Genomic DNA, 12348 nt, shown 5'->3' on the forward strand with positions numbered 1-12348 from the left:
ATTCCAATTTTGTACACAACACCTGTACATTTTAATTGTATCTCGGTTGGAATTTGTTATTAATGCTGGAAATGATGTAAACAATTTTGTAACTTCTAATTAATATTGTTGCGTAACAAGACAAATATTGCCTTTATATCGAGAAATGACATCATATATTAAAAGATTTATCGAAAAATCAAAAAGACTACGTTGAATATACAAGGAAAAAATATTCAGAATACTGGTAATCATATCCATATGTCATACAGGATCAAGCTCATTATCAGTAATGACAACACAGATCAATGACCAAGAAAAGTCACACACAAATACACAAGGTATAGCGAATGCCACCACTGCAACCTCTCTGACGAGAACTACCTTAAAAATTGTCATTGTCGATGGAGTTGTGATAATACGCCTTATTCCGAAACACCGCCGAGACTCGCACAAACTAAAGTACTGACTGTGTACTGGGAGCTTCCGTGGAATAACCATTTTCTTACAAATTCCGTCACTTTATCAGCTTAAACTGTTCTGACAGCTTAATCACATAGAGGAACATTTTTTGAAAAATGGCATTCGGTATACACGATTCCCGGTCGTTGTTCTGTTAGTATGTATTCATCAATATCCGGACGTAAATCCACAGCCCTATAAAGAACAGGTCTGTGGATAAACCGCTGGATTTTCCCGGCTGGATTGTAATTAGTGATACAAAAAAGTAGGATCCGTAACCGGAACCATCGCAGTTGTCCGTACATAAATACTAGTTTTATAGTAAGACTAATTCCCGTCCAGACCAGAAATTCCGACTAGACACGCAAAGAAAAACATGCAAGTTTCACATCTAACTTGAAATGAAGGGTTTCGTTCTGACGTCTTACGTAACGAGAATAGCCCGACTGTGTTATACGGTGTTGGGATGTTTACTGTGACATCTGTTGTGTGTTTTAACCCCGCGACTCAGAAAATAAAGCCATACATCTGGGTACAGTCGTAATACTAATTTCCGAACACGACAAGATTGTAGAAAAAAAATAAGACATCGAGACAGTGTGCGGCCATTCAGCTAAACTTCAAGACAATGATATAGTTTACTGCTCAGTTTCTAGATGCAACATGAGGTCGAGATAGTAAACGACTGTGCAGCTTGACTTCGCATGAAATCGACAAAATGTACGATGATATAGCCAGACTTATCACGACATCGAGATAGTGTACGGTGATGTTGCAAACACCCTAACAAGACATCGAGATAGTGAGCGGTGATATAACTAACACTCTAACAAGACATCGAGATCATGTACGGTGATGTAGCTAAGACAAGACATCGAGATAGTGTACGTTGATGTTGCCAACACCCTAACACGACAAAGATAGTGTATGCTATGCTCGGGTAGCTAGACTTTATACAACTTTGGTATAGCCACACTTATCACGACATCGATATTATGGATGATTGCGTAGCTAGTCTTTTCGCGATTTCGAGATACTGAGGTCGTATATTTAGGCTACATCGAGAGAGTATAGAGTTATGTAGGTGGTCTTCTCACAACATATAGATATTTACCGACTGTGTAGCTAGTCCTTAAATGGCATCGAGATATTTACCGACTCTGTAGATAGTCCTTAAATAACATCGAGATATTTACCGACTGTGTAGCTAGTCTTTAAATAACATAGAGATATTTACCGACTGTGTAGCTAGTCCGTAAATGGCATCGAGATATTTACCGACTGTGTAGCTAGTCCGTAAATAACATCGAGATATTTACCGACTGTGTCGCTAGTCTTTAAATAACATCGAGATATTTACCGACTGTGTAGCTAGTCCGTAAATAACATCGAGATATTTACCGACTGTGTCGCTAGTCTTTAATAACATCGAGATATTTACCGACTGTGTCGCTAGTCTTTAAATAACATCGAGATATTTACCGACTGTGTCGCTAGTCTTTAAATAACATCGAGATACTTACCGACTGTGTCGCTAGTCTTTAAATAACATCGAGATATTTACCGACTGTGTAGCTAGTCCGTAAATGACATCGAGATACTTACCGACTGTGTAGCTAGTCCGTAAATGACATCGGGATATTTACCGACTGTGTAGCTAGTCCGTAAATGACATCGAGATATTTACCGACTGTGTAGCTAGTCCGTAAATGACATCGAGATATTTACCGACTGTGTAGCTAGTCCGTAAATGACATCGAGATATTTACCGACTGTGTAGCTAGTCCGTAAATGACATCGAGATATTTACCGACTGTGTAGCTAGTCCGTAAATGACATCGAGATAATTACCGACTGTGTAGCTAGTCCGTAAATGACATCGAGATATTTACCGACTCCATGGAGTACAGCGTTTATGGGGATTACGGGCAATTAGGATTAACTGCAGAAGCATGGTAAACATTTGATTCTGGTACCAATTACACTGATAACGATCTAATTCTGACTAACGTGCTAATAAACAATACAATGCTATTGACAGAGTGTCATGAAATTCTGATAAAGGGTTGGGACAATGTGCATTGACAGATGCTTCTATCGATTTCTGAGATCATTTATCTAACACAACAAGAATATCTGTTTTCTTTTTTCACTGTCTTTAAAACTCACAACCTCATTATCTCATATTAAAAGCAAATACTCCAGATATTAAAAGACGGATGTTTATTGTCCCAAACGTGTCGTATCAAAATGCGAACAAAGACAAAGAATACATTCATTTGACAATTTCAAATCTGTTTTACTTCACGGCTTTCCAATTAAACACACAACGATATCGTCGGTTGACGTTGTAATATAACGGTTTTATTACACCAGTTACATTAACTGCTGCAAACTACCATCATTTCAACTATGACGTCACAGCCTAATGGCTCCATAACCTTACAAAATTTTGACGGCAGACAAAATAGAATCAAACACAAAATGTTGCCACTTCCGCGTGAAAGTCATGAATATTACATTATTTTCCATTCAATGAGATCACTCTATATAAAATATATCGCAAATATCAATAAGAAACCTGAAAATTCTCCATGTAACACGCCTGTGTAAGAAATAGTACTAATGACCGGACGTTCCATGGGTAGAGCTAACGGTACAAAATAACACAAAGTACCTTCATTAGTCTTTTTCAGGATCGTCAAATCATTCTGGAACGTGTACCCAACTGACTTCCTTTAAACTCAAATTTTCAAATCATTACCACAACATATGCAAGAAAGCTTAAAATTTGTTTCGAAATTTTCTAACTCTTAAATCCTTATATATTCAACGATTTATTTTCGCCGAATAAATTTAAACCCAATATTAAAAAAAGGTTTATTGTTGAATCGATTATTGATCGACTGATCGATTAACTGATTGAGTGATCGATTTAACAAGGACATGTCCTACAGTTTAAACATCGGGACGGTTAATACTGGTCCTCAAGCATTGTCAGAGGTCACATTTGTCCCTTTTCTTTATAAACATGACAAGACCTCTAATCCGATTACGGTTAAAAAGTTTGCATATCAAACACCCGGTATCATCCAGACAATCGTTTTAAACATTGCTACTTCACTGCTTAAACATCAACCGCTTTTGTGAAGCAAACGTATTGTTAGCATATCAAAACATTCGGTTCCCGCCTCCAAGATTCCTTTCATACTTTTTCATTTCATATCAAACCAAATCACTAAATTCACAATATCTTATTTAATTTTCGAGCATCTTCTGATGAAACGATTTCAATTAACGTGCCATTTTTTCAATTTCAGAGAGAAAAAACGGTCGTGTTCAGATTCACTTCGAGATAGTGTAGCGGTTGGAGATTTCGTACAGTGTAAATATTGAACGAAAGAAGAGAACCGTTTTGCTACTTGTAAATACACAGAGAGCGGACTTTAACCGGTAGTACAGTTATACTCAGATATCGGGAACAGGTAGACTTGAAACGGATACAGTTTCATTACATACCAACTTCCGTGTCAACTTTGTAAACCTAATAATAAAATCAGAAAAAAACACTATCTGATTTATTAGACATTTGAATTCGTGAAATCAACATTTATTGTTCAATATCACTATTTTTTTTATAAATAATTGATTTCTTAAGCAATGATGACTTCTGAATGTTTTCTGAAATTTTTCAAATATGTTATCATTCTGAATTCAAACTAACGAGTCCGGATAGTACAAGTTATACAGCTGTGACGTCGATAGTATCGGAATTCAGGCCTTTTAATCACCCGGAGCGATTTAAATGGATAATAGCGTTATTAAAGTACATTAGAGCAACACAGCAACATTTCATTACCCCGAACTCTTAATCTTTTATACCAATCGTAGAAATTCACTTATGAGAAAAAAAATCGTTGCCCGAGTTCGGTTACAAGTCTCTAAATTTAAAAGCTAAATGTATATGATTACCAGGGTGTAGTTAATAACTTGATATTTGGGCAGTGCTCCCCGCTTATGTTGTCCGTATCTGATGTCTGTAAAAAAACAAACCTAGCTTATATCTCTATTCGACCTCCGGCCCAGGCTTTCTTCACTTCTCTCCTCTCTATATATCAGTAAAATTATCGTACACCGGAATACTCATTTATTTTCAGTAAGCTAATATATTCCGCTGACGACTACTAACATCTATACCGACATCAATATCCCGCTGTCAGTATAAACAATAAGTATTGTTAATTTTCTTTCTTTCTTCTGTCTTCTTTTCCAGATGTTTTTGGCGAACTGATGTAACAACAGACGCCTTCCTCTTTGCATATTGCACATCTGCGGCAATCCAACACCGCCGCTACCCTCCATGACCCCCTTTCCCCACCACCCCTAGGGCAAGTCTTTGTGTCTGTGAACCCTGACACTTGAAGACCAAATAATGATATGCATGTCAGTTATTCAACGTCAAATACTGTCATGAAACTGTAATAATTGTGATATAACACTGCACAATGCTATCGAATCCCAAGTACCTCCGAGAACACACTATCGTCAAAGTATCTGGCGCCAATTTACGACATAACGTTGTTTGTGACGTAGCGTTTTCGTTTTTTTTACGTTTATGAGAGACGCCGAGATGGCGGACATGGAAAAGTTGTCGGTCCTGTTTTGCTTGTTATAGATTAAGCTAAGACGAATTTTTAAGAGTAACTATGAATAAATTAATGTCACGATGAACTCGAGGCAGATCACGTGATCGCTTGATACAGTAGGTTGACGTGTTTCTGCTTTTCAGATTTTTCATCTGTTTGGCACATGAGTGTCTACATTTCACTTGATCGAATAATTCAAACGTGTGCGTGTGAATATTTCTAAAGCTATTCCCGAATTCATCGACTGATTCAGGACAGACTATAAAATCTACACACGAGTGCCATTAGGTTGTTAAAAAGCATTTGCGCCCTGAGGCGCAAGCGGCATGTACGGGCGCTTCCGTTCAAAAAAATGCGATGCTCTCCGATCACTTTGGCAACATAAGTTGATCGAAGGTCTGACATGAGTTCTGGAATATACTCAAAGAAAAAAAACGTTAAAATAAAGAAGAATAAAGATAGCATTTGTATGCTGTTGAATATATGGTATCACCATCTTCCACTCCTGTTTTTCTACAGCGATGCCAGCCCTTCCCTTCACTCCGACCAGCCCCTCCCCGCCCCCTCCCCGCCCCCAGCACCTCCCTTCACTCCGACCAGCCCCTCCCTTCACTCCGGCCAGCCCCTCCCTTCCCTCTGGCCAGCCCCTCCCTTCCCCAGGCCAGTTTCTCCCTGTCGTTAAACTACTACCCAGTTCCACCAACATTATCCTTTTCCTTCCGGCCAGCCCCTCCCTCCCCCGGCCAGCCCCTTCATTTCGTTAAACCACTACCCTTCCCACCACCATTATCTTTTTCCTTTCGGCCAGCCCCTCCCCCCCCCCCCCCGCCCCCAGCACCTCCCTTTCGTTAAACCACCAACCCTTCTCTCCATCACTATCATTTTCCTTTCGGCCAGCCGCTCCCTCCCCTAGCCAGTCCCTCTCTTCCCCCGGCCAGCCCCTCCATTTCGTTAAACCACTACCCTTCCCACCACCATTAGCATTTTCCTTTCGGCCACCTCCAAATTTTGTGACTTTCTCACTACGGTGTAACCAGTCGTGTGTAATCTGAGCGTCCTAACAAACCCACCTTCCTAAAAATGTCAAAATAATTTGTTAAATAACGTTTGTCATGCAAAATCTAATTATGTGCAGGTAATTGGAGTAAATAATTGTTATTTAAGAAATACTTTGAGTTTCCGACAATACGTATTATTCAAACTGAAAAGCATATGTACCACAACGACGCGAGAATGTTTGTAACACATGTAACGACAGTGTTTTTAAACATACATTATGACTACCTGTATATAACAAATACTTGTCTATAAAGATCACATACATAGACATACTTACCCGTAAATAAATGTCTCATATATTTAATAAATACCTGTCTATGAAGATCAATTGTGTCTGGTTACTATGCAATATGATTTATACTGTAGCAACTTAACTACAAAATTATAGGACACTTGTAAGGTTACCGAGCTAAACTCTGTTAGACACCAAATGTTGGTATTTTATATCAGCAGTATGTATCACGTGACTTGAAAAGTAATAAATGTACCTATCGATGAAATTGAAAACACTTGTTTAAAACGTTATGTCTCTTCCTTGGATGTTCAATACACGAGATGTGACCTTTTGGTAAAGCAAGTTTTTCCCTCGTTACGAGCAAGATCGTTTCTAGTATAGTACGCGCAGGTAACACGAGACTGGTAGAATGAGACTAAGTTCCATTTGGTGCACGTACTTGTCGTGAGAATTCTTTTTTGAATGCACCCTTGACAAGTTTAATGGCTGACACGGTTTCAACCGTACTGATACGGGTTAAAATCGATCTCCCGTGATCACAGGGGCATGGGAATGAAGACGCTGGATTAAGGTGTGACTCACGTGGTGAGCAATTTCCATTGTAAAATGGTATCCTTCTACCTTCAATGAAAGCAACACCTATCCAATTTTCATTAAGAATGATAATCATGTGTTTGAAAAAGTTCTCTTAAAGAACGCAGCAGAAAAGCTCATTGTAAGGTAAAAGATATATCGTTTACTGTTTGGGACAACTTTAACAGTTTTAGGGGGTGCAGAAGGAAACCTTTATCTTCACAAAGTATCATACTGTTATTGACACACCGGGAAAGTCAAGACACATTAAAATATAAACTTTATTTATTTAACAACAATTGCGAAACAAGTTATTTCAACTTATACTAATTACACTTGTTGACCTGGATGTAAGCGCGCGAGTGGTCGCAAGACACATTAAGTATATATTGTATTGGGTTCACAGGCGCCTGTGAGATTCAGTACAATCTAGCACAGTACACATACTATTACAAACACGCGTGTATTTCGTAAATGGATGTGTTGCCTAATCATTTCCCGGCTCAATACAGCCATGTACGTGTCAATTTTCCGCCTTGGTAATTCCGGAATCCAGCCATAGCTCATGTTACCGTACAAATGTCTACGTTTGAAATGTAACACCATTGCCAGACAATAACGTTATTGGTAGTATTGTGTGGGGATTTGTGTTCTGTTACACGGTATATAGAAATAATTCTATAATATGTCCGTGGCAGATATAAACAATGAACGAATGTGACTTCATTCATGAGTTTGATATCATAATAGCAGTAATCATCTATTTTTAACCTACCGTGGTGGATAATTTAGCTCTGAAACAAATGAATTACATATGTTTCGTTCGCGGTTAGTCAAATTCTTTAAAATCACATTAAAAAGCCATTGCGGTTTGTCTCAAACATATACTGTACGTGTCAGTGCTTTATTGTCCCTATAAAAGGCATGCTCCAATCATTCATATAAGATTTTCAGGTTTGTGAAGTTTCTCTTTGATTCACTGATCAACGGACGAAAGACAGAGCAACACGAGATCATAACTGACGGACAGTTTCTATAACTGACTGACGAAAGACAGACTAACACGAGATCATAACTGACGGACAGTTTCTGTAACTGACTGACGAAAGACAGACTAACACGAGATCATAACTGACGGACAGTTTCTATAACTGACTGACGAAAGACAGACTAACACGATATCATAACTTACTGACAGGCCCTGTAACTGACTGATGAAAGAATGAGAAAAACAACATCGTACCTAACGCTTGGGTTCATATAACTGGCGGATGAAAAAAAAAAATTCTGGAGGAAAAAAGCCACTCAGAAATAGTATTGACGAACAACACTGTTCAGATCATGAAAAACATGATAATAAACCAGTGAAATGGTCTTATCGTTTGATGGGCTCATTATTTGTGAGAGCGACAAGTTCCGCGCAATCTGCAGTCTTGGTATTCCAATTAAGATAGGGATGCCCGTAACAACAAGGTTGATACTATGGCAACTGTCTGGTTGACAACGCGACAGACAGTCCTTGATCTAATTAAGGCAACTTTTATTTAATATACGATACTCATTTGAGATAAATTAAATTACGTTAGGTTCAATGGGTCAACTTGCGACTGTAAACGGTCAATAAAATCGCCCCCCTGACAGGCCCAGGTGGGTCGGTGTGACCTGTTACTACACACAGAAGGCCAAGGTAATCGGTAGGTTTCTAAGTCTGCAGAATGCATCGGGGTCAATCCATCTTATCTTTCTATGGGCGATACATACCGAGGATCTTACCCGAGAACAAAATGAAAATTCGTATCAAGTTTCATAAATTTTATATAAAATAGAAATTAAAGATTAAATTTTTTCACATAACTTTGATATTTTTGTAAACAATCTTAACAATAGCATTTTATTAGACAGATACATAATTACTTTACATTGGCGATATTCTCACTCTCTAGCACTTTCTTTGGTGACGTCATGAAATTATGACGTCACAATAAAACTACAAGGAACTTTCAGCCAATTAAATCTACACTAGGTCATATTTCAAAAGTGTAATAACAAATATTCATGTAATTGGTATTATTACACTGAAAACATTTTGGTTATGTGATAAATCCCGTGTCGACCATGGATAATTACGATTGTCCTCAGTTGAAATTAGAGTAGTTTAACTAAACTGTATTTTATATAAACTTGCATAGCAGATGTATTAAAGAAGATATATTTAAAGCTGTTTAAAGCTATCGGAACTATAACAAAATTAACGGTATAGGTGTATATCTTGTGCCATGTATGTTGTTAACGAGTGTAAACCTATAGTGTACCTGCTATACAAAGTCACAAGATCAATATTTCCATTACGCAATTTTCTGTATCTCTTCCAACATACAGTCACTGTATACAAAGGGCCTAGTTAGTTACAATTGTGCACTGAATCCACATTGAATGTCCTACTTCAATTAAGATCCCACATTCTGTCTAGGAAAACAAGCTCAATTTCCAAGCTCGAGTTGGAAGCTTGGGGTGTATGTACATTAATCAGCAGCAGAGAGCATGGTTGTCAATTTTAATGGCTTTGCTCAATCTATTTCTGTGAAGGTAAATGAACATCGACAAATTACACTTGTGTTCGAGTATTGACGATTACACTTCAATACGGGTGGTATTCATACAAACATCTTACGTGAGTAAAGCGCTAATATTACACGTGATTTTCTAAACGTGAGTTTAGCGTTGTCATTACACGTGTATGTAACGCTAACATTACAATTGAGTTTAGCACTAACGTTACACGTGAGTTCAACGAATAACACATGAGTTCAACGCTAACATTACACGTGAATTTAGCTCTAGCATAACACGTGAGTTTAGTACTCATGTTCATACGAGTTTAACGCTGATTTACATGTGAGTTCAGCTCTAGCATTCATTACACGTGAGTTTAGTGTTTATGTTATAAGTGAGTTTACCGCTATACATATGTATTACACGTATATTCAGCGCTCCGATTACACATGATTAAACACTGGCATGTGAATTTTAGTACTTTAATGACTTTACATTAGCAATATCTTTAATTATATAGGCGTTCCTGCTTGCATCACACGTGAGATTGGTTCTGATGTCACACTACACATAAATGGTGACATTACCAGCAATTACGTTAAAACGACAATGATAAATCATAGGATTGTCAGACTTTCCCTGTCCGTCGCGTCGGCGCTCCTTTGAATATGTCCTCTTTGGACTGAGGGTCAACATCAGAATCTCGTGACAATCCGACAGCTACCAAGTCTGTTTATTCTCAATGACCTCGGATTCGACACCATTTAAACCTTGACCTTCAACCACGTGTTGAATAAATTGGATCAGATAATATCCCAATTTTTCTGAAATGTCACGGAATTCATCTTGGCAATTTAAATAGTGAAAAGGTCAAACCTCTGGAATTGTCCCCGATATTTTAATCATAACTGTCTACAGACGAGGTTCTGCTAGCGATTTGAATTGTAGATATTGAATGTATTTTGTATAGTTACAATAAAGAAGATGGAAAATTAACATAAAAAAGTCTTTTCACAGAAGTGTTTGAATAAACGAAATTGTCCTGTAGTGAAAGCTTTCTTCCAGCCAGAGGTTTGTGAATCACTGATAGTGAAAATGCGAAATCTGCCAGTCTGATTCAGTTGTGAAGTTAACGTTGATACAACTGACGACCGAGACAATGTAGAATAGCATAACATACCAAGACTGTATCCACTATGTCGACAATGGTTTGAAAAAAAATTAAACTCGGTTTGGGTATTGAAATTCTCTACAACTATATCCACAGTAACATATGTTTTCTTCTATACTAAACTCATAACTATGTCCATGCCCTTCTATTTTATTTCAACTATCTGAAAATATTCTCTACAATGATCCATATCGTGGTTCATATTTTGATGTTTTGTGTCTGTTTGGCTCTGATCACGGAGTTCAATCTATATCTACGTCCGTGCATTGATTTAAAATACGTTCACGGAAGTCATATGTTATAGCCGTTAACAGTGTTTTTTTTCAATCTTTAGGACGGGATCGGTACCTGTGGCTTTTGAAGCTGTGGTTCCTGGATTAGCGAAGACAAGTTTGAAGATTTCCCGACGGAAAAGTCCCTGTCTACTAACTTGAAAGTGTTCAATATATTTCCTCTTTCATACCAACAGACGACCATTTGACTGATAATGGCGCCTGTTATTGGCGTTGCTACTTCAACATTAGTGATTTCCAAAAGGTACTTAATATCCAGGTCTTACACATTCAGAAATCAATTCAAGAAGTGTATCTCCAGCTCTATAAGCTCGCCCGAATGTCTGTCATCCCAAGCGCCTATTGAAATCGACAATGGATTCGGCGATTATTACGATGAATTGAACAAAAATTACAAGCGTTTGAAAGATGGAGAATATCACTTACTGTGAGCGTTACAAGCCCTAATTTGTCGTCGTAAGATCGTTCGATTGTCGCCATCGGAAGCACTGTGCGAAACGATTCCTCATCTAAGCACTTTCAAATGGTGATATTTCAGCTACTTTCTGTAGATTTTTATATATTTAAATGACGTCAGCAGTCACAGTTCTGTTGTAAATTGCAAACATATCTCCTTTGTTTCTTCATGTTAGTAAGGTGTTATCGAGTCGGATTTTCAAATTATTTTGTCTGTACCTACAAAACAAGGGAAACCGTACTGTCGGAAATTTCTACATGATGTATACTTCACCAGACATGTGTCTGTGAAAAAGTCTATTGTCTGCTCTAGGTGTCACAGGAAACACCGACAAAGTTTCATCGAATATTGCTTAGGCCTACACAAGGTAAGATATAAATTCGATATAATTAAACACATCTGTAGAAATGTCTCAATCTGCTTATAGGACACACGGATCTTAAATTTACAAACCCATCACCACCATTCAAGGATAGACGTAGGCCGATTGGTGATGTGAAACTTTTAAATCGTTGTTTACAAAAAACTCGTCTTACCTGGCGAGTTACAACGAGATGGACGGTCATGTACACATATACAAGTAATTTTTTTGCGAAAATTTACAAATGTACACAGTTCATATTTTTTAGTTGTTTTTTGTTTTTCATAAGTGGCATTTGTGCAAGTAATATTGTTTGGTGCGCTGATATTTGTACCTGTATAAATGTACACATATGTCGATATGTCCACACATCTATATATGTGCATGTACACACATATATACCCGTACACTTATTGCCTACAGGTTTCACTCTCGGACAAATGGATCTCGATTTTCTGGCATCACTTACGAGTCCTAGGAGGACGAAACAACTGTATGATGTAGCATAACTTACGAGTCCTAGGAGGACGAAACAACTGTATGATGTAGTGTAATTAAT

At 37.9% G+C, this 12348-nt stretch overlaps 1 protein-coding gene across 1 annotated transcript in view; it reads right to left on the minus strand.

The window, feature by feature from the left end:
• Window positions 1-11451, minus strand: part of LOC132552931 (uncharacterized) — a 92524-nt gene extending 81073 nt beyond the window's left edge. The window contains exons 1-2 of the mRNA XM_060217131.1: window positions 11398-11451; window positions 5949-6144 (exon numbers count right to left, since the gene is read on the minus strand). Coding sequence (XP_060073114.1) covers window positions 5949-6144; window positions 11398-11451 — 250 coding nt within the window. The remainder of the gene's footprint in view (window positions 1-5948; window positions 6145-11397) is intronic.
• Between the last annotated feature and the right edge of the window lie 897 nt (window positions 11452-12348).

Source organism: Ylistrum balloti, unplaced genomic scaffold (assembly GCF_031769215.1).
Source record: "Ylistrum balloti isolate Yb309-2 unplaced genomic scaffold, AGI_CSIRO_Ybal_v1 Utg370288, whole genome shotgun sequence".
Classification (NCBI taxonomy): Eukaryota; Metazoa; Mollusca; class Bivalvia; order Pectinida; family Pectinidae; genus Ylistrum; species Ylistrum balloti.